General features: G+C 37.8%; 1 protein-coding gene across 4 annotated transcripts in view; it reads left to right on the plus strand.

The window, feature by feature from the left end:
- LOC117324348 (cAMP-dependent protein kinase regulatory subunit) overlaps window positions 1-23,686 on the plus strand; it is a 120,296-nt gene that overhangs the window by 53,294 nt on the left and 43,316 nt on the right. The window contains exon 1 of one of the 4 annotated variants that reach the window (XM_033880177.1): window positions 6,988-7,107. The exons of the other annotated variants lie outside the window; for them this stretch is intronic. Coding sequence (XP_033736068.1) covers window positions 7,105-7,107 — 3 coding nt within the window. The 5' untranslated portion in view covers window positions 6,988-7,104. Of the gene's footprint in view, window positions 1-6,987; window positions 7,108-23,686 lie in introns of those variants that run through there. 4 annotated transcript variants of the gene reach the window in all.

Below are 23,686 nucleotides of genomic sequence, written 5' to 3' on the forward strand. Positions count from 1 at the left end.
ATAAAGATACATAGTATACGGTGATACAGATACATAGTGACGGTGATAAAGATACATAGTGATGGTGATAAAGATGTGAAGTGCAGCCGATAAATAGCTGCAATACATTGAAGGTTCTTAATTCCGTCCGTCCGTCCGTCCGTCCGTCTGTCCTTCTGTCCGTCTGTCCGTCCGTCTGTCTGTCCGTCCGTCTGTCCGTTTTTTTTCTTCTGCACAAAAATGATTGAAGGAGATGAAGGATTTGTATCAAATTGGAACTGATGATTCCTCATGCATCCTAGATCAGATGTGTAGTATTTCATGCAAATCGGATTCAAAATGGCTGTTAGGCGGCCTTATTGGATTTTAACATCAACATGAAAATACTGGATCTTTGTTGTTTTTAACTGTTCACTATTCGATTATGCAAAGTTGTCAAGAAATAAACCAAGAGTTAACTGACAGAATGATCAAACTCATAGTTCAAGGTCACAAGTTCAAAGGTCAACGGTCAAGGTCATCCTGGGTCGGCTTCAAAATGCCAGGTAATCGACCCTTTTGGATTTTAGCAGTCAAAACAATTTTGACATTTTCTTATCAATGAAGGATCTTGTTCTCAATTGGAAACTTTGATTGCTTCAACAATTTAAATTCGTTTGAAAGATTTAAAAGGTCTAAAATTGTCATTTACTTTTTTTTTTAGAAAAGGAATGTAATCCTATCATTATTCAAAAGGCTTTATTCAGCACAAATCATCTAATAACATGAAATGTTTGTGCTTACTTAGTTTTCCGACGTGATATCACCATCAACTGCTCCTATACTAATAACCTAAGTTGAATATAATATTATATAACATATTGTAGTTTGTATTAATAACCTGGTTAATTATATAAATTTCCCATTGAAGTTTGTACTTATAACCTGGTTAATCTTATAACCTGATTGATTTTAATTTGTAGCAATAACCAGGTTAACTGTAATTTTGTTTAATAAATAACCTGGTTTATTAGGGCCCCGCATCGAAGATGTGGTGCCCTATAGTAATCAGGTTGTCTGTCTGTCTGTCCGTCTGTCCGTTTTTTTCTTTTGTGCCAAATTATTGACAAGAGTTGAAGGATTTCGGTGAAAATTGGTACCACTTACAAAACCGTCTGTTGCCATGGTAACAAATGGAGGTTTCTGATTGGTTGAAATTTCTATATTGTTCGATTTCGGTGAAAATTGGTACATAGTGGTTTTTAGGGAAGCCAAACACAATGGTACCACTTATGAAACCGTCTGTTGCCATGGTAACAAATGGAGGTTTCTGATTGGTTGAAATTATTGGGAATTTTCGAGTTGTTTTGGGGAAAAAATCAGGCTTAAACGCATTGAGAATGGGGTCGTTTGGCGCACCCAGTTATATAGGCAGGAAAAACACTGACAATAATTATTACATTTACCCTGAAGGGTCAGACACATAGCGGGGCCCTTTCTGACGTGTCAGTGTTCTAGTTAAGTTTGAATCATGCAAACTTGATAATTTCCTTGTGTTTTGTTGATTTGTGTTATGGTGATCACTTGTTGAAATTATTGGTATTTGTCTGGTGGCAGATGTCGAAACAACAGGCAGGTCACAGGGTGGTAGTATCCTTGTATGAAGTTTGAAGATCTGATAACAATATTTGATGATGTATATCACCATAGCCTGGAGGTACAGATACTCTAAACAGTTCATATTCCAAAGCACTGGAAAGTTTAAATCTGTATATATATATATTGATACAGCATTTCCTAATTATATATATCTGAAGGTTAACCTGTGGCTGACCTTTGTGTCATGGAAGCCTGGAGGCTGAAATGTAATAAGGCTCCATGGTCATGTAGGGTTAATGTCATCATCTAGTGTGAGTGTGACCTATAACATACAGCTGCTATTCTATCAGGAGCACCAACTAGTGTGTGTGTGTGACCTGTAACTTAGCCAGTCAGGGCCAGTCACCAACTAGTGTGTGTGTGTGACCTGTAACTTAGCCAGTCAGGGACAGTCACCAACTAGTGTGTGTGTGACCTGAAATAGGGCCAGTCAGGGACAGTCACCAACTAGTGTGTGTGTGTGTGACCTGAAATAGGGCCAGTCAGGGACAGTCACCAACTAGTGTGTGTGTGTGTGTGACCTGTAATAGGGCCAGTCACCAACTAGTGTGTGTGACCTGTACTAGGGCCAGTCAGGGACAGTCACAACTAGTGTGTGTGTGACCTGTAACTTAGCCAGTCAGGGACAGTCACCAACTTGTGTGTGTGTGACCTGTAATAGGGCCAGTCAGGGACAGTCACCAACTAGTGTGTGTGTATGACCTGTAACAGGGCCAGTCAGGGACAGTCACAACTAGTGTGTGTGTGACCTGTAACAGGGCCAGTCAGGGACATCACCAACTAGTGTGTGTATGTGTGACATGTAATAGGGCCAGTCACCAACTAGTGTGTGTGACCTGTAATAGGGCCAGTCAGGGACAGTCACCAACTAGTGTGTGTGTGACCTGTAACAGGGCCAGTCAGGGACAGTCAATACCAACTAGTGTGTGTGTGACCTGTAACAGGGCCAGTCAGGGACAGTCACCAACTAGTGTATGTGTGTGACCTGTAACAGGGCCAGTCAGGGACATCACCAACTAGTGTGTGTATGTGTGACATGTAATAGGGCCAGTCAGGGACAGTCACCAACTAGTGTGTGTGTGTGACCTGTAACAGGGCCAGTCAGGGACATCACCAACTAGTGTGTGTATGTGTGACATGTAATAGGGCCAGTCAGGGACAGTCACCAAGTAGTGTGTGTGTATGACCTGTAACAGGGCCAGTCAGGGACAGTCACAACTAGTGTGTGTGTGACCTGTAACAGGGCCAGTCAGGGACATCACCAACTAGTGTGTGTGACCTGTAATAGGGCCAGTTAGGGACATCACCAACTAGTGTGTGTGTGTGACCTGTAATATTAGGGCCAGTTAGGGACATCACCAACTAGTGTGTATGTGTGACCTGTAATAGGGCCAGTCAGGGACAGTCACCAACTAGTGTGTGTGTGACCTGTAATAGGGCCAGTCAGGGACAGTCACCAACTAGTGTGTGTGTGTGTGACCTGTAACAGGGACAGTCAGGGACAGTCACCAACTAGTGTGTGTGACCTGTAACAGGGACAGTCAGGGACAGTCACCAACTAGTGTGTGTATGTGTGACCTGTAACAGGGCCAGTCAGGGACAGTCACCAACTAGTGTGTATGACCTGTTACAGGGCCAGACAGGGCCAGTCACCAACTAGTGTGTGTATGTGTGACATGTAACAGGGACAGTCAGGGACAGTCACCAACTAGTGTGTGTGACCTGTAACAGGGCCAGTCAGGGACAGTCACCAACTAGTGTGTGTGACCTGTTACAGGGCCAGACAGGGCAAGTCAGGGACAGTCGGGGACAGTCAGGGCAAGTCAGGGACAGTCGGGGACAGTCAGGGACAGTCGGGGACAGTCAGGGACAGTCAGGGACAGTCAGGGCCAGTCAGGGACAGTCACCAACTAGTGTGTGTGTGTGACCTGTAACAGGGACAGTCAGGGACAGTCATTACCAACTAGTGTGTGTGACCTGTTACAGGGCCAGTTGGGGACAGTCAGGGACAGTCAGGGACAGTCAGGGACAGTCAGGGACAGTCAGGGACAGTCAGGGACAGTTGGGGACAGTCAGGGACAGTCAGGGACACCTGACAATCAGGGACAGTCAGGGACAGTCGGGGACAGTCGAGGGCAGTCGGGGACAGTCGGGGACAGTCAGGGACAGTCAGGGACAGTCGGGGACAGTCAGGGACAGTCAGGGACAGTCAGGGACAGTCGGGGACAGTTGTCAATTAATTGCTCTCCTGTCACATTGTGCTCTCTCATTCTGAACTAATGGCATGATTTTTTGAAGATCTACACTTGATCACATTTTTGTGGTCATTGGTAAAGGTTAAAATTAATGTACCCTTTCCCCTGCTGAATCGATGTCATACCTTGGGATCTCTTAGCAGATTTTGTTTATGTATATACACCATTATATCATAATAGCAAGTTCTCTGCATAGTGTTGGCATTCTTTTTCTGGGTTGTAACATTTTACAGTTCATTCATTAGAAAGACTTGTTCCCTTTTCATCACATTAAAAGTATCATCACCTGAATCATATATAGCATTCATACTGCAATGATTGCAACTGGAATAAAATTCAATATCTAAGGATGTCTTATACAACACTAAACTCATAAAAAATTTAATATATTTATATGATATATTTTGCCTGACTTTCATTATGCACTGTGGCCATTAAATAGAGCTAAAGCTTTATTCTCTTGTGCTCGTATAATGAATTGGAAATAGCAGATACCTATTGATTTTAGGCATGAGTAAAATATTCATAGATAATTGAATTTGTAAATGGAGTTGATGATGAACGTAAAAATAAATCCCAAATGATAGTATGTCATTTACAGTTTATGGAAGCGCTATTCCATTATTTGTCTTCTTGAATAGATAGATGTTTATAATGCATAGATGAATAGTTTTGGCAAGAAAATGGAATGTACTTGTATTGAAGACTTTGGTGGAGTCTGAATCAATAGTAAGATAGCTAGTATAGCAGTTATGTATCTCTACCAAATGTCAGTACCTCTGAATGACAGTAGTGGCCATTTAGTGTGTGCTGCAGCCATTATTTGATCGATATACCTTCATCATCAACAGGTATAACTGTCCTATAGCAACATCACTCCTCAAAGAATCTTATCAAAAATTTAAACTGGTAATCAGGCAAGTAGTTTGAAGACAATTTCTGTTAAAAGTCACATTTGTGTACAGAAAGGGCATTCTTTGCTGCACAAACATTGCCATGGATTTTCAAAAATGAATGATTAAGTGTTATCTAGTATCAAATATTTGTTTTCCAATGAAGAAGCCATTACACTAGATGCTATTTCACATCAGCAACCTACAAAAGGATTGAATTTCTTTCCACTCATTATTGTAATTGAATAAATTAGACATATTTTGAGGCCCTGATTCAGTTTGACATTTTGTGTTGCTGTCATTTTGTGACAATTTCTGAGGGAAATAAGATTCTGACTTCAGACATATATTGTTCTTAAGAGTGATATTGATTCTGCTTTCAGATCATTCATCCATTGTTATTGTTACCATGACAACATATGTATCCTGCTATTACCTAGCCAGATAGCTATTTTCTGTTTACAAATTTTGAACCTATATTCCATTACATGTGACATGTTATGATAAGTCCCTTTCTAGCAAACAATGTGTGTATGTAGAGAAAAAAGTATTTAACAAAAAAAAAAAAAAAAAAATTGTCTCATAATGTTCTTTATTTTTGGAATGATACAATTCAGTAATTTTACATAACTGTGCAATTTAATTCAGTGTTTTTACATAACTGTGCAATTTGAATGAAGTTAACACTGGAAAACTAAAGGTGCCTTAATTAACTGTACATTAAATACTAAGGCACATATACCAGATTGTTGTGTGATTCGTACTGAAGACAAATTGATAAGACTGGTTACACCCTCAGTCTAACAATACATACAACCGGTGGCTGTCAAACACAAATAAAAACATCATGGTACTTCTGTAGATACAAATAGTCCCAATTTGTATGCCTGTCAACATGAAATTTTATTTGTGGCAGTTATATGGTATTGTGTGGTAAAATCATTTTTTTTCTGACACATTTAACAATAATAAATTGCTGTGTGTATGTTTATCAATCTTCATGTTCTTCAGGATTTCTGTCTTTTCCAAGATGGTGGACATTTAAGCATTGAATGCAAGTAGTTCAATGCTTATATTTACATTTGACAACGATTTTTAAAGACTATATCCAGGAATTTTCTCCGACGATGAATGAACAAATTATTATCGTCAGAGACAGAACAGCCTTTTCAACAGCCATCTTTCATTATCGCCAACGTGACAATTATGATGTCACTATAGTAATGACGTCATAATAAAGATTTGGAAGTTATGGACTCGTAACCTTCAAGTGAGCTTGGTAAAGTTATATAGTGGGGCTGTAGTGTAAATGTAAATATTGAGAATTGACCAATGTGTTTAGGGCACCTGGAGACAAAGTCTTGCCCCATCCTGCTCGATCCAATGTAACTAGCGCTAGCTAATCTCAGGAACTGCTGAGGTTTTAGGTGTCAAGTGGCAGCAAGGATTTATGTCTTACAGACATTTTTAGTTTCAATTGATATATTCACATTATATGACAAAGTAAAAGTGAAAAAAAAAAATGGCATGGTGTAAATTGTATTGTTTCATGGTGTGTGGAAAGAAGTCCACCAATATTAACATATATTCATACGCGAGAGAAGGGGTCACGATCTACACTCAGGTTATTGAGAAATGAATAGAGTTGGTCACCCTTAGGTTAACATTATATTATTGATTCAGAATTATTGGCAATTGTAAATATTTATTGTTAAATAATGTATTATTTTAACGAAGGTGTCAATTTGTGGCCTAATTTTGGTAGTGATTGATTGAGCAGACAACAGGACCTAGACAGGGAACATTGTGTCCTTATGTAGACACCCTACCCTATAGTTTGGTCTGGTGACAGTCTTACAAGTATCCTAGCTAATTATATATATAATTTATATTATAGTGTGTAGTCTTGATCCTGTATGTGAATGTGTGTATATGTTTAAATCATTATGAAAAATGTTGAAACTTCTGAACCTGTTGACAAAACAGATGAGAATGAAAACCTTTATGATAACAGACATAATCTGTCTTCACTGTTAAGATGTGTGGTAGTGGCCTGGCTTTGTTCAACCTCTTCAGTGGTGGATTTACACTACTATTTTGGCCTGTATTAAATAGCCAATATATCTTGTTCTTCATTGTTGGAAGTTGGACACTGTTTTGAAATCCCTCCAATACTTCTAACGTAGTAGACATACTGATAGGTCTGTGAAGTTGGGGTGAGACAATATTGTCAATATTTCCATGTTTTGGTATCAATCATTGTACCAGACTGCACGTCTGTACAATCATCTGTGTATTTATTCCATCAGTGACTGGACAGAAGTTGTGGAGGAACCAACATGGTAAACACACAAATAACCACTTCTTCAGGTCTATCTAATGTGTGTGGATACAGGGGATGGCCTATTGGATCTCCCAATTATAACTTTATACATTTACCAAAATGTAACAGTGTTATAATTTTGAGGGAGAAGGTGGAGGAGTATGTAAATAATGCAGTTTGGAATTTTTTATTTTTTTTTTAATTTTATTTCCTTTTTTTTTGTTTTGGAAACATTAGTCTTGTCCAGTCTATAAGGGTTCACAGGCATTGCATGGATTTTGTAAAGCTGGTTTAATTTTATGAAAGTAAGATGTCTTGTTTATAGTAAAATTTGTACCAGTTCTGTAATATATCAAATGTGTTTTGCTTTGCACTCTTATGGAAAAGTGAATTTTGAGGGTAAGCTGTTGAATTTATGTAAATTTTTAGAATTAGGGATTTTGAAAAATTTGATATTTGTTTTGCAGTGCATCAGTATTCTACACATGTCTATACTTGCTTAAGTATACAAGGTGCTAGCATACTATCATTTGTTAATGTGGAGTCTTGTTTGGGTGTTTTTAAAAATACAGAATCAAAATTACTATACTGACAAAGTAGGACAGGTGAGACATATCTTGTTTTGGATGGCTATTCATGTTCAAAGGTCAAGGGACAAGGTTAATGGTACTATAAACAGATAGGTTTCTTTTAATCTTCTGTTGGCCACAAAGGCTCCACTGATCCACACTTGGAGAATCTAAGAAGATAAGGTTTCAGTTTAATACTACAGTTTGTGAGGATGGAGTGCAACCTTCTTGCAATTTCAGCTACACACACTTGGCTTGTTCTGTATGATGTGACTAAAGTTGGATCTGGTGCCTCTGTATAGAGGTTTGGTCCATATAGTTTTCTGATATTACCTTCCACCCAACAAAGGTCTTGTGCTAGTGTCTGCTGCTGTAGATGAGCTTTTAGTTTGGATATTTCTTTTCTTACCATGGAAACAGATAGTTAGATTCACTGATTTCCAGCGTTTCAGGAACATATCTCCAATACCATTTAGAATAACTTCATTTAATTTTATACACTGATTGAGTGGTTATCAGATGCTGTGGATATTCATATTGACTATTACCTACATCCTGTTAAATAATTTGGTGAGATATCATGACTAGTTACTAGGCTGCCCTTAATTGTTGTGTGACTGGGCTAATAGATTATTGTAGAGATCATTTTGTATGACAGATTAAGTAATGGTTGGTTATACTATTCCTTTCTAACTGCTTATCTTCCTATTTCAACACAAAATTATCATGTTTATTAGTATAGTTGTACTCTTTGATAACATTTTATTTTACAATGAGTTTTAGATTGATGCTAGACATGTTGACAGACATCTATTGTTTCAATACATCGATACTGTTGTTTAAAAGATCAATACAGAAACTTTACAATGTGCTGTCCATGTTTTAAAAGTCAATAGAATGTTTAGTATGATCACATGTAATTTGTACTGAATGATTGTAAAACATGACAACAAAGACTGATCCATTAACCTAATTGCATGTTTTAATCAATGGCTGGCTGATGTTGTTATTTCATACTGTACCTTGGTCTGGTCATCTTGTTGCAACTGTAGCATGCAAGGATGAAGGGCTACCAAGTTTGTTCAAATGAATCACTGGACCTTTTTTCAAAGTCACGGGGATCAATGTTCAACTCTTTAAATGTATTCTTCACAATAACTAAGGCACAGAGTGATGGTATTGGTAGTATCATGCTGAGATTAAGGCCATGGTTATCAAGATTCTTCACTTGAATGACCTTGGCCTGATTTAAAGGTTATACCAGTCAGATGTGTTTAATTCTTCAAACAACTTCTTCTCAATTACCGTGAGACCCAGGGTCATGATTATGGGCCAATAACATGCTCATAACTACCAATTGCAAGTTTGCCAAAAATTAATATTAAAGCTTCATTCTAGATCACAGGGGTCAAATGTGATAAAAATCTTTAAATATTTGTTCCTCAATACAAAAATCCAAGGTTATAGTATTAGACATTTAACAATTACAGAAAGGAAAGAGTATATATTTGAGTTCCACATCTATGGCCTCTATCAGCTTTGAAATTCACATCAATTTATCTTTAAGCAAAGTCTTGATAATCTGGTGAACATTTGAATGATGCAGGCCTAAAATATTAGTATCAGTATACAGTCTTGGGGTCAGTGTTTTTTCAGCTAGAGAAGATGTATATATAGTTAACAAGAGACTACTATGACAGCTCTAGTTTCTACCTGTCATACAGCATTACCTGTTTGGATAACTGGTTAGTTAGTATTTAGTGAGGTAGCTGGGCAGGTCCAATTCACTTTTGATATATGATTTTTAAAGTATGAAGAAACATATTGCTCTAAATTTTTACAACAGTTTGTAAAAAGGGTATAGTAATCTTTTGTTTAGAAAGATGTTTTGCTTGTTTTAGGTTTTAATCAACAGTTACTAGGATATTCCAACATCATATTTGATGATAAGCCAAAAAATGGAACTTCTTGTTTTCTTTTTGTGTTTGAAATTGTTGTACATAAATCACTTGCCTTAGAATTACATGAATAGCCCTGGTTTGTAATAGATTGGCTGTCACCCCTGGTAGAACTGTGTATAGTGAGATGTTTTGAAGCTCAAAGTTACCTTCCTGTACTGTTGTAAGCTTCTAATGAAGTGTATAAGGGAAATAGCCATTTGTCACTGATGGTTATCAATGTGTCAAATGGTCGGCAGTATTGGTCCAGGAATATGGCTGCAAACTCTTCTTCTCCTTCCATAAAATCCCAGGAGATTGATTTTAGGATCAGAGGCAAGCAAACTGTTAACAGCAATGTTTGTCTTTCGAGATAGTTCTGTGTTTCCTTTCAGTATGGAAAAGACCTGCGTCATACATGTTATAGATCATTAAATTTCCTAACAGAAATCTTTGCTATAACCATTACTTAAGCCATGTAAATGATGTCGGGAGACTTCAGGATTGTACACACAGTTCTAGGTAGATAATGTTTCATCTATGAAATGTCCACAATCTATTTTTCCTGGGCAACATAATGAGGGTCATTTGATGCCAATGAATAGTAACATAGTTGGTAGAGACATATACCAATTATATGTCACTCTGATCTATATTATCCTAAATGAGAGTTTTTCTGACTTTCTTAGTAGATATGTGGTCTTTTGGTATTTTTAGGCTTACCTGGCTGAAGGGCATTTGAGCTAAGACCCTTGTATGGCATCCAGCATTCTTCCTGTTGTCTGTTGTCAACTTTTCCTTTAAACAACTTCTAAAACCTGATATTGGGCCTGTACATGCTAGGTGAAGGGCTATCAAGTTTGTTACAATGAATGACCTTGACCTACATTCAAGTCACAGGGGTCAAATATGCTAAAGACAACTTCTTGTGAATAACCAAGAGACTCGGAGACCTGATTTTGGGCCAGTAGTATGCTGGAATATAGCTCTACACAATTTATTTAAATGAATAAACCTAGCCTACAATGATATTTGGATAAATTTTAATCAGCTACATAAATGACATAGATTCACTTAAAAGTTGCATAAGAAGCATGTTGGAGATACAGGCCCATTGAGCCTCTTGTTTATATTACATGCTCTTTGTTTCCTGTATTGTCCAATGCAGTGAGATTCAGTTCAGTTACTGTTCCCAGTATGTTCTATGTGATGTAATTCACAACATTGGTGTCTGGATAGTATGATTAATTCACAACATTGGTGTCTGGATAGTAAGATTAATTCACAACATTGGTGTCTGCATAATAAGATTAATTCACAACATTGGTGTCTGGATAGTAAGATTAATTCACAACATTGGTGTCTGCATAGTAAGATTAATTCACAACATTGGTGTCTGGATTATAAGATTAATTTACAACATTGGTGTCTGGATTGTAAGATTAATTCACAACATTGGTGTCTGGATAGTAAGATTAATTCACAACATTGGTGTCTGGATTGTAAAATAGTATGTGTATGTAAGATATCTGAATTTTGAACTTTCTGTTCTTTGTTTTATCCTGTATTATATGAGGAAGCCCAATCATAGTTGAAACCAATTGACCAATAAATAGATGAACCAATGCGGTTTGCCTGCTGTGATTGACCCCTACTTGTGTTAAAGTCATCTTTCCTCCATCACCCTGCATACCTGTCAGGTATCCAGGTGAGCTACCCAGGGTCAAAGGATCCCGGACCTACCAACATATCACTGAACAGGCGTTGGCTCTATCATGTGTGTGTGTATAAAGTAGTACATTGGGTTTAGACTGGCCAGGGATGGGTATGACAAGGTTACACTAGCTGATTGTTACTGGGAAGAGCCTGGTGCGATATTGACATAATTGATTTATAATTTCAATACTGTTCTAGGTTTTATCTCTGTGGATGAGGAATCACCACAGGGACTCTAAGTATGATAATTTTCCAACAGCTTTATGTACAACCACTGCCATCTGGTAGCTGTCTGAGTGGTGGTGGTACCAAAACACTTTATATAAACTTACTATGTGTATAGTTTCTGAACATGATGATCAGTTTGTACAAGTATTAATGAACTATTTTGAAGATTATAATTTGTTCCTTCACAGATGCACCACTGGCTATAGGATTTAACTTCCTTTGTTTTAACTGTTACTAGGTATGAACAGTAACTGAAAGCGAAGCAGCAATTATTTGTACTGTATTTATCCACAAATAAGCCCTTGTTCACAAATTAGCCCATTTCTTTATTAGGGACTTATACCATAGTGAATTACCCACTGCATTCTAGAACTGATACAGTAAAAGGGGGTACATAGCCATTGGTTTGCTGTTATATCCTACCATGCAGTTCTACAATTTTCAGTATATTTTGTGTATGCTGATAAGATTTAGTATTTTCCCCATCAGAAGTGCTATTGCTGTGTGCTGTAGATATACAAATTAGCCAGTGTATGGCTGTCCTTCCAGATTATATACTCCCAGGACAGACCACAGTTCAAGCCTGGGTTGCTTTGATGTGTTAATTGATGTAGGAGGATATTTCCAATATAATAGCAATAATATTAGTGCAGATAAAAGAAATAAAGAATGAGTGTAGCCTGTGATCAGCCTACACAACTGTCAGAGGTCTCCTCCCACAGTAACTGGTATGATAGGCCCGAGGTCTCTTCCCACAGTAACTGGTATGATAGGCCCGAGGTCTCTTCCCACAGAAAACTGATATGATAGACCTGAGGTCTCCTCACTCAGTAAACTGGTATGACAGGCCAAGGTCTCCTCCCACAGTAATTGGTATGATAGGCCTTTGGTCTCTTCCCACAGTAAACTGGTATGATAGGCTTGAGGTCTCCTCCCACAGTAATTGGTATGATAGGCCTTTGGTCTCTTCCCACAGTAAACTGGTATGATAGGCCTTTGGTCTCTTCCCATAGTAAACTGGTATGATAGGCCCGAGGTCTCCTCCCATAGTAAACTGGTATGATAGGCCTGAGGTCTCCTCTCACAGTAAACTGGTATGATAGGCCTGAGGTCTCTTCCCACTGTAAACTGGTATGATAGGCCCGAGGTCTCCTCCCATAGTAAACTGGTATGATAGGCTTGAGGTCTCCTCTCACAGAAAATTGGTATAATAGGCTTGAGGTCTCCTCCCACAGTAAATTGGTATGATAGGCCGAGGTCTCCTCTCACAGTAACTGGTATGATAGGCCGAGGTCTCCTCCCACAGTAAACTGGTATGATAGGCTTGAGGTCTCCTCCCACGGTAAACTGGTATGATAGGCCTGAGGTCTCTTCCCACAGTAAATTGGTATGATAAGCCTTTGGTCTCCTCCCATAGTAAACTTGTATGATAGGCCTGAGGATAGGCTTGAGGTCTCCTCCCACTGTAAATTATTGTGATATCGATAGGCCCAAGGTCTCCTCCTATTGTAAACTGGTATGATAGGCCCAAGGTCTCCTCCTATTGTAAACTGGTATGATAGGTCAGAGGTCTCCCACAGTGAGTGATAGGTCAGAGGTCTCCCACAGTGAGTGATAGGTCAGAGGTCTCCCACAGTGAGTGATAGGTCAGAGGTCTCTCATAGTGAGTGATAGGTCAGAGGTCTCTCACAGTGAGTGATAGGTCAGAGGTCTCCCATAGTGAGTGATAGGTCAGAGGTCTCCCACAGTGAGTGATAGGTCAGAGGTCTCTCATAGTGAGTGATAGGTCAGAGGTCTCTCACAGTGAGTGATAGGTCAGAGGTCTCCCACAGTGAGTGATAGGTCAGAGGTCTCCCATAGTGAGTGATAGGTCAGAGGTCTCCCACAGTGAGTGATAGGTCAGAGGTCTCCCACAGTGAGTGATAGGTCAGAGGTCTCCCACAGTGAGTGATAGGTCAGAGGTCTCCCACAGTGAGTGATAGGTCAGAGGTCTCCCACAGTGAGTGATAGTTCAGAGGTCTCCTACAGTGAGTGATAGGTCAGAGGTCTCTCATAGTGAGTTATAACTATGTCCAAAGTCTCCTCCCTTAGTAAGTGATAGGCTGAATGTTCATATATATATATATATATATTTCAGCTTTTATTACTTAAATGATTCCTTGTGCAATAACATTGTCTAAACATTATATTTTATAGAAATGCATTTCAAGTATGGAGAAGTGTGAAAATGACCTCCTCTTTGCATATACAGTGCATTCCGCTAAATTGGGTTGCCTATTTGCTGGGGCTTTTTAACCGATTAACCGACTTTTGCAATAAGCCTAAATGCACGTCGCCATCTTGGATTTGGTCCTTAATGGGTGTCAGACTTTTTGGATGAAAACATTTGTGTTTATTAAATAAACGGTGTTTTTGTTTGTGCTTTTACTGATGTCAAATTGTCAGATTACTATTCCATATTGTATAAAAAAAATTGTGTATTAATATAATAAAACCTTACAGCTTTTTTGTTATTCGGGACCCAGTACAATTGTAGCACCTCAAATCGGGGCCGTGCATCCATGTTTCATTCATGTGTTCCTAATTTGACATACGATCTAAGAACTCGCTGACAACTAAAGCTCAAATCCCTTATGTTTATCAAAGAGGCATTCTTTTGTTCGCTATGAAGTTTTTAATTACCATATTATTTTCAATTGCCAAAGCAGAGATTGGAGAAACCGAGTTTATTTGGGTCGTTTCCTTTGGTATAAATACGATCTTGAAACTGGCAGTCACTGATAAAACAACACGAAATCCAATTTGGTGTTTTTATTAACCAGTTCTAATCCTTACCTGAGTAGGAATTATAAAGCTAACGTTGGGCGTCTGTCCTTTTACTGCTTGCTACTGTTTTTTTAATAACTCACCTGTGTATCAGTGTCGTCACATTTCCCCGTGGCGAAACCCTCACTAATAATCTGCCACAGTTAACAGTTAGCAGTGATATCAATCGGTCTGTAGCGATGTCAGACCCAGGTCAGAACCTATTGTTTATGTTTCTGCTTCGAAGATTTTACATCCCAGAAGTAAAAGTTTAATTGTCTAGTGGCTTAATTATGCTTTTAAACCCCCATTACGTTGGCCTGCTGCTGACTCTAAAAATAACATTTAATTTTATCCACAATGCCTAATCGATTTCCTGTTTGGGGGGGAAAACCCCCATGAGACAGAACAACAACACAGTTCTAAACATGACAAAATCCAGACATAACATTATCGTTTAAGGTAATATTTTACCGTTTTTTTTTTAGCCCTGCGTCCGTGGTCCGTGGTCCGTCCGTCCGTCCGTCCCTCCATCCGTCCGTCCCTCCGTCCGTCCGTAAACAATTCTTGTTATCGCTAATCCTCAGAAAGTACTGAAGGGATCTTTCTCAAATTTCATATGTAGGTTCCCCTTGGTGCCTAGTTATGCATATTGCATTTTGAGACCGATCGGAAAACAACATGGCCGACAGGCAGCCATCTTGGATTTTGACAAGTGAAGTTTGTTATCATTATTTCTGAGAAAGTACTGAAGGGATCTTTCTCAAATTTCATATGTAGGTTCCCCTTGGTGCCTAGTTATGCATATTGCATTTTGAGACCAATCGGAAAAACAACATGGCCGACAGGCAGCCATCTTGGATTTTGATGATTGAAGTTTGTTATCGCTATTTCTGAGAAAGTACTGAAGGGATCTTTCTCAAATTTCATATGTAGGTTCCCCTTGGTGCCTAGTTATGCATATTGCATTTTGAGACCAATCGGAAAACAACATGGCCGACAGGCAGCCATCTTGGATTTTGACAATTGAAGTTTGTTATCGCTATTTCTGAGAAAGTACTGAAGGGATCTTTCTCAAATTTCATATGTAGGTTTTCCTTGGTGCCTAGTTATGCATATTGCATTTTGAGACCAATCGAAAAACAACATGGCCGACAGGCAGCCATCTTGGATTTTGACAATTGAAGTTTGTTAATGCTATTTCTCAGGAAGTACTGAAGGGACCTTTCTCAAATTTCATATGTAGGTTCCCCTTGGTGCCTAGTTATGCATATTGCATTTTGAGACCAATCGGAAATCAACATGGCCGACAGGCAGCCATCTTGGATTTTGACAATTGAAGTTTGTTATCGCTATTTCTGAGAAAGTACTGAAGGGACCTTTCTCAAATTTCATATGTAGGTTCCTCTTGGTGCCTAGTTATGCATATTGCATTTTGAGACCAATCGGAAAACAACATGGCCGACATGCAGCCATCTTGGATTTTGATAATTGAAGTTTGTTATCGCTATTTCTGAGAAAGTACTGAAGGGATCTTTCTCAAATTTCATATGTAGGTTCCCCTTGGTGCCTAGTTATGCATATTGCATTTTGAGACCAATTGGAAAACAACATGGCCAACAGGCAGCCATCTTGGATTTTGTCAATTGAAGATTGTTATCGCTATTTCTGAGAAAGTACTGAATGGATCTTTCTCAAATTTCATATATAGCTTCCCCTTGTTTGAAAAGTACTAGAGGGATGTTTCTCAATGTACACAGATTAGTAAAAAGGAAGGGAAAAAAAGAGAAAAGATCAATCTGACATGGAACCTATAAAGATCGTTCAATGGTGGGCGCCAAGATCCCTCTGGGATCTCTTGTTTGATATTATAACCATCTAAATTACCCTATTTGTTGATAAATGTCTAAAACTTAAAGAAATATGTGATGACTTTCGTGAAAATTGGAGCAATCAAAATATGTGATGACTTTCGTGAAAATTGGAGCAATCATACTTTTTTGGTCAGATTGCCGTAGTCGAATAACCGAAAAATACTACTTTTTCCACCCAATTAAACAATTTTTTTAAAACTTGATTCAAGAGAAAATGGTTTGGGTTTTTGAAAACCCCAATAAACGAAATACCCTATTAAGCGTTACCCGATTAAGTGGAATGTACTGTACCTCCCGATTTCGTCTAATTTTTATACCCCCATTTGCGAAGTTGGGGGCGGTATACTGGAATTGGCCTGTTTGTCCATCCATCTGCCAATCTGTCGTCTCATAATCTTGTCCGGACATCTCCTACTAAAGTACTGTTCCTATTTCAACAAACTGTATGCATGATTAGCATAACATGTTATGCATCCCAAATTGTTTTTTTACCATAATGCATTTTTATACGCCCGACGAAAGACGGGACGTATTATGTTATCATGTTGGCGGGCGGGCTGGCGGGTGGGTGGGCGGGCACATATGGTGTCCGGACCATAACTCCAATACTACTCGACCCAGGCTCTCCATACTTTACACAAATATACATCTTGATGAGCCAGAGTGTCGCATACCAAAATCATGCCCTTTACCCCCTTATTTGTGGAGTTATTCCCCTTTGATGATTTTACTTCGGGCACATATGGTGTTGAGCTCTCCATACTTATTTGGTTTGTTTTTTGTGTAACGTCCTATTAACAGCCAGGGTCATTTAAGGACGTGCCAGGTTTTGGAGGTGGAGGAAAGCTGGAGTACCCGGAGAAAAACCACCGGCCTACAGTCAGTACGTAGGTTTCGAACTCGCAACCCAGAGGTGGAGGGCTAGTGTTAAAGTGTCGGGACACCTTAACCACTCGGCCACCGCGGCCCCCATACTCCATACTTAACACAAATATACATCTAGATGAGCCGGAGTGTCACATACCAAGATTATGCCCCTTACCCCCTTATTAGCGCAGTTATTGCCCTTTGATGATTTTACTTATCCGGACCATAACTTCAATACTACCCGACCCAGGCTCTATATATTCTGTATATAAACATGTGAACTAATTTTTGTGTTGTTGTGTCTAAACCAAGGTTTCCCATATTTGCAACATATATACATCTCATCATTTAAAGTTGCCCTTCGGTTTCAACTACACACCATTATGTGTATCAATATCTCCTTCCAACTTTCCAACAATGATACTTCATTTTAAAGCATTACAACCTGTGAAACTACCCCCTTCCAAGTGTCAAATATTGCGGTGGGCGTATGTTGTGGCCCTCCTACGGGCCCTTGTTCAATATGGCATCCAGCTTCTGATTGGTTGAGGCTTTTTCAGACAATTATTACTAAAGTACAAATAAGATTTTAACCAAACTTAGTATTTATGATTGGTATGCCATGTAGTTGTGCATAGGAAATAAAAATGACCATGATGCATTATTCAAAATGGCCACCAGCCTCTGATTGGTTGAAGTTTTCCGGGCAACTACTAAAGTATTAACTGGATTAGCAAAACATGTTATTAATGATTGGTATTGCCATGTAGTTGTGCATAAGAAAAAAATTACCTTGATGCTTAATCTAAAATGGTCGCTGGCTTCTGATTGATAGATACAATCCACAACTCCTATCAAAGTGCTTTCCCGAATTTAATGGAAATTGTAATTGGTATCTTTTTGTTGACAATGTAACAACTGACTTGATAGATATGATTACACTCACCTATAGCCTGTTTAACTATAGTACCCACGGTAGTATTAGTTATCCTCAGGATACAAATCTGGTTCAGATATTGCGATGTAAAATGGTGGTAACAAAATTAAAATATGACATTGATTTAGAATGCTTTAGAGTTCTTTTTATATCACTTTCAAAATTGCAAGTAAATTTCTAATTTTGTGAGTTGAAATTTTGCCCTCAAAACACAATTTGCTTAAAAAGTGAAATTCTACCCCTGATAGTATACACCTTCTGTAAGTTTTCAAATGCAAGCTGAAATTTCACCCACAAAATGTGAGTTGCTTAGAAAGTGAAATTCTATCCCTGATTGTATACACCATCTGTGAATTTTCAAAACTATGTTTAATTTTGTGACAAATAATACAGGATTTTAGCTCATTCAAGAATGCAATTAACTTTTACATGTTTTAAGATATCTTCATTTGATCAAAGTCAAAGCTAGCTATTTCAGAATCAAAGCATGCACTAAGCAATCTACATAAATCAAAAATAAAGGTTGTTCAGTGGTCATTGCTGTATTGCATTTAGAAGTTGCATCATGCTTGAGCTGTGAAATTTTGCAGTTGCCCACACCCACGAGCTTAACTATGTACATGGTGGTGGGAGGATTAACAGCTGTGTCACTGATGGGGTTACAGGTAGCTGTTCTTCTTCACCTGTTTGTCTTATCTCAACTGATAGTGCAGTGATGCAGGTTGGTGAGCATTGATTTACCTTTCTGAAGATGGGCATATGGGTTGAACCTTTCTGTGATGGGCAGTTTTCCTGCTAAGGTAAAGTGTAAGTAGGTAATTATGTAAGTAGTCTTCCATCAAATGGAGGGCTATTTAAATCACTTTTTGCAATTGTATTTGTAGATGCATGAAGGGTCACTTGTAGTACTTGGTCACGCTGCAAGATTCCTCAAGACTTCTGGGCCCCAAAACTGTTCAAGGCTTCCATCATGTTTACAATTTGAAGTTAGATTGGTTTTAAACTGAGTACTGTGATTTTCATTTAAATTTGAGACTCACTACGTCAGATTATAAAAGTGAGATGGCTACTATATTGTGTTTTGTCATTGAAGGGTTATTTAGGACCCAAGTACTAGAGGGATCAGTTTCAAATTTCCTTATTATTACAAATCCTTCATCCTAAAGCAGCTATATTCTGCTTGTGTGGTTGTGCAAAGATGTCAATGCTTTGGTTGAAAAAGTAATTTCTTGACTTTCGGGTTTCGATTGGTATGGGGAAGTGAAAAGTTGAGATGCCGCTATACAAGGTCCTTGACGATTCATTCTTGAATTTCAATTTGAAAATAGTCCTGATTGTTTAAGTATTCTTATCCTTTTGCCCTTAACAGATTTTCATGAAGAACTGTGAGAGTAAACAAAGTTATCACTAAGTTGATCAAAAAAAGTTAAGTATCAAATTGACGCTTGAGCTTGTTGTACACAATTCCTTCTGCTTGTAAGTAATAATTTAATTTCTCCCCAATCATGGAGCTGATGTTGGCTCTTTCTTGTTTAAGTTATCTGTAGGTTGCAATTCTAATTTTGCCCTGTTTTGCAGCTGAAAAACCCTTGGCCTAGGTAAAGAATAGAGTATTTTCTAAAAACGATGATTTATTTAGTAAGACACTGTCAGTTTTAAAAATAAAAAATATATCTTTAAAACAAAACCCACTCCAATAGTTTTGATACTTTTAGAAATGTGACAAAAACCAGTAAAAGATAAAAAGGACTGATCAAATAATAAAATCTGTCAGTGTGAAGGGATTATGTTTATACAGGCTTAGATGTCCTGATTCAAGGATTACACTTATATGGCCTTTCAGATGACAGGTTGTGGGATGACTGATTTATCTGCGATTAATGTACAGGTAGTATCACAATGGTCATTTAGATGCTGATTAAACAGAAAAACCTTGCCATAGGCTATAATGATAAGTAGTTCAGTTGTACACACATTGTTGATGTATACACTACCAAAAGTATTTGTGACTGGTTTGTGTGTAAATGATGGAATACAGTTGTTTTAATATCCTCACTGGTAATGGTGACAGTGGAAACTGACACTGTGATCAAGGCCAGGATTTAACTGATATGTAATAGTATGGACTGTTTGTATAAGATATGTAATAGTATGGGCTGTTTGTATAAGACATGTAATAGTATGGGCTGTTTGTATCAGATATGTAATAGTATGGGCTGTTGGTATAAGATATGTAATAGTATGGGCTGTTTGTATAAGATATGTAATAGTGTGGGCTGTTGGTATAAGATATGTAATAGTATGGGATGTTTGTATAAGATATGTAATAGTATGGGATGTTTGTATAAGATATGTAATAGTATGGACTGTTTGTATAAGATATGTAATAGTATGGGCTGTTTGTATAAGATATGTAATAGTGTGGGCTGTTTGTATAAGATATGTAATAGTATGGACTGTTTGTATAAGATATGTAATAGTATGGACTGTTTGTATAAGATATGTAATAGTATGGGCTGTTTGTATAAGATATGTAATAGTATGGACTGTTTGTATAAGATATGTAATAGTGTGGGCTGTTGGTATAAGATATGTAATAGTGTGGGCTGTTTGTATAAGATATGTAATAGTATGGGATGTTGTATAAGATATGTAATAGTATGGGCTGTTTGTATAAGATATGTAATAGTATGGGATGTTTGTATAAGATATGTAATAGTATGGGATGTTTGTATAAGATATGTAATAGTATGGACTGTTTGTATAAGATATGTAATAGTATGGGCTGTTTGTATAAGATATGTAATAGTATGGGCTGTTTGTATAAGATATGTAATGGTATGGGCTGTTTGTATAAGATATGTAATAGTGTGGGCTGTTTGTATAAGATATGTAATAGTGTGGGCTGTTTGTATAAGATATGTAATAGTATGGACTGTTTGTACTGTTTGTATAAGATATGTAATAGTATGGGCTGTTTGTATAAGATATGTAATAGTATGGGCTGTTTGTATAAGATATGTAATAGTATGGACTGTTTGTATAAGATATGTAATAGTATGGGCTGTTTGTATAAGATATGTAATAGTATGGACTGTTTGTATAAGATATGTAATAGTGTGGGCTGTTTGTATAAGATATGTAATAGTATGGGCTGTTTGTATAAGATATGTAATAGTATGGGCTGTTTGTATAAGATATGTAATAGTATGGACTGTTTGTATAAGATATGTAATAGTATGGACTGTTTGTATAAGATATGTAATAGTATGGGCTGTTTGTATAAGATATGTAATAGTGTGGGCTGTTTGTATAAGATATGTAATAGTATGGGCTGTTTGTATAAGATATGTAATAGTATGGGCTGTTTGTATAAGATATGTATTAATGTGGGCTGTTTGTATAAGATATGTAATAGTATGGGCTGTTTGTATAAGATATGTATTAGTGTGGGCTGTTTGTATAAGATATGTAATAGTATGGGCTGTTTGTATAAGATATGTAATAGTATGGGCTGTTTGTATAAGATATGTAATAGTATGGGCTGTTTGTGTAAGATATGTAATAGTATGGGCTGTTTGTATAAGATAACAGGATTAGTGAAAGCTATTGAAATTTTCTAAGGAACCTAGACAATAAAATGCTGGCCATAGATCTAGATCGCCTTGTAAAATGAGGTATAAGGGAGACAACTCCTGCAGGATATAAGATCAATCCAGCTGGTGTTGGAAGTTCTGCACTAAAGAACATTTTGCACATTTTTGTTTATGTCAAACTCTTGACAGTGTAGCTTCTGGTGTAACTTCGAAATCTAAGTTTGTGTAGTAACTACTGTGCTGCAAATTATAAATTTAGGTTGTACTGTGTTCCATTCTGGGAAGTGATCCATTTTCACGAATCAGAATACCGGGATAATATTGATTGGATGCCGTTTTGTATCTTTGAAGCAGTGGTAAAAATATGGAAGTTAATGAATACTTAAAATGCAGAATTTATAAAAATCAAACAAATAAAAAAAGTTCTATCACTGATTGCAAAAGTATGCCATAATGATCTCATTTCACTTATGTCACAACACTGTCATCGACACTATAACCTGCATCCAGCCTGTCCATACACCTCTGTGCATATGGGGCATGATAGGGGGTATCGGTTTTACAAATAGAAATAAGAACAATAATTTTAAACATTAACCAGTCTCTTATTGACCATATTATGGCCATTGATATTGATTTTTAATTGAAGCCTGATCTACTATTAGCTTCCTTATCATATAAGAATATGTCCGCTTCAAAATTATCCTGTTTAGGGCCATGTACAAAATAGATGTTAAACTCCGGCTTGAAAGCTCTACTTGCATTACATGCATGGGACATGGATATTTGCTCGGTTTACAGAGGGTTTCCGTTTGGAGAAGTTGATCGAAAAATGACCGGTCAAATTCTGGATACAATTGGTCGGGGCGATGTTTTGTTAGAATGTACCCAATTACAAACCGGCACGTACATACATAGACAATTTGGTTTGTCTGAATAATATGAATATTATGAAAGTTAATTAATGTATATATTGCAGATTATACAAGAAGGACAAATAACTATAACTGTAGTTTTAAACAGTATTTTTACATGTACAACTGCACTTTATGATTGACCTACATTTCGTTACATCCGGTGAAGCTTCGTCATGTGGATGGGGTCGATACGGAATATTTTACACATCAAATAATATGAAAGGGTGTGAAGATTTTTTGTTTCAATATTAATTACAATTGATCAGTTGATACTGGGCATATTTCCGACATCGGTATTGTCTAAAAAACATCACAGGCTTCATTTACGACCATGCAAAAACAACCCCAAAAACAACCCCCTTTGGGCCTCATTTAAATTAGATGCGAAACTCTTGATCAGGCTTCTAGCTCTACTTGCATTGATAAACAAATCGCCGTGCTTCAATGAAGTGTGGCATTGTTTCATAATTGTCGTGTTGATTATACACTAGGCCTTCCATCATAATGCCCCCTTTGGGTATATATTGGATTCCTGTACAAATCACAATAGCCGTCACGAACAGGTGTTGTTTCACGGTTGACTGGCCTGACCTCGTGTCATAATTGCTCAGGTAAGGCCGGTTTTCAGAAGTAATTTTTGGTATATTTGAACAGGAACCGGACACAAAACCGGTCCGGTGTTCCGAATTCAGAGGGATCGGTATTTGGAAGTTTTTTAATACTATAATAAAGAAGGACCAATTCCGTACAATGACAATTCGTTCGGTATTCAGAGGTGTTCAGTTTTTAGAAGATTCGGTTTTCAGAAGTTGCACTGTATAAGGTTTGTGGGGCTCTGGGGACAGAGGGGTGAGGCCCCAAAAGGGGAACTTAGCCAAAATTATTTTGTTTTAAACTGCTACTCCTCCTTAATGCCTTAATTGATACAACTAAATTTGGTTTGAAACATCATAAGGGGATGGCAATCATAATTTATACAAATAAGAGAGGTCTGACCCCTGGGGGAAGAAGGGTGGGGTGCCCAAAAGAGCACTTAGGTTAAATATTGCTTAAAAACCCTTCTCCTTAATGCCTTCATTGATTACAACCATATCTAGTATGAAACATCATTGGGGAAGGGCAATCCTCATTGATATAAAGGAGGCTTGTCCG

The sequence above is a fragment of the Pecten maximus genome, chromosome 1, assembly GCF_902652985.1.
Source record: "Pecten maximus chromosome 1, xPecMax1.1, whole genome shotgun sequence".
NCBI lineage: Eukaryota > Metazoa > Mollusca > Bivalvia > Pectinida > Pectinidae > Pecten > Pecten maximus.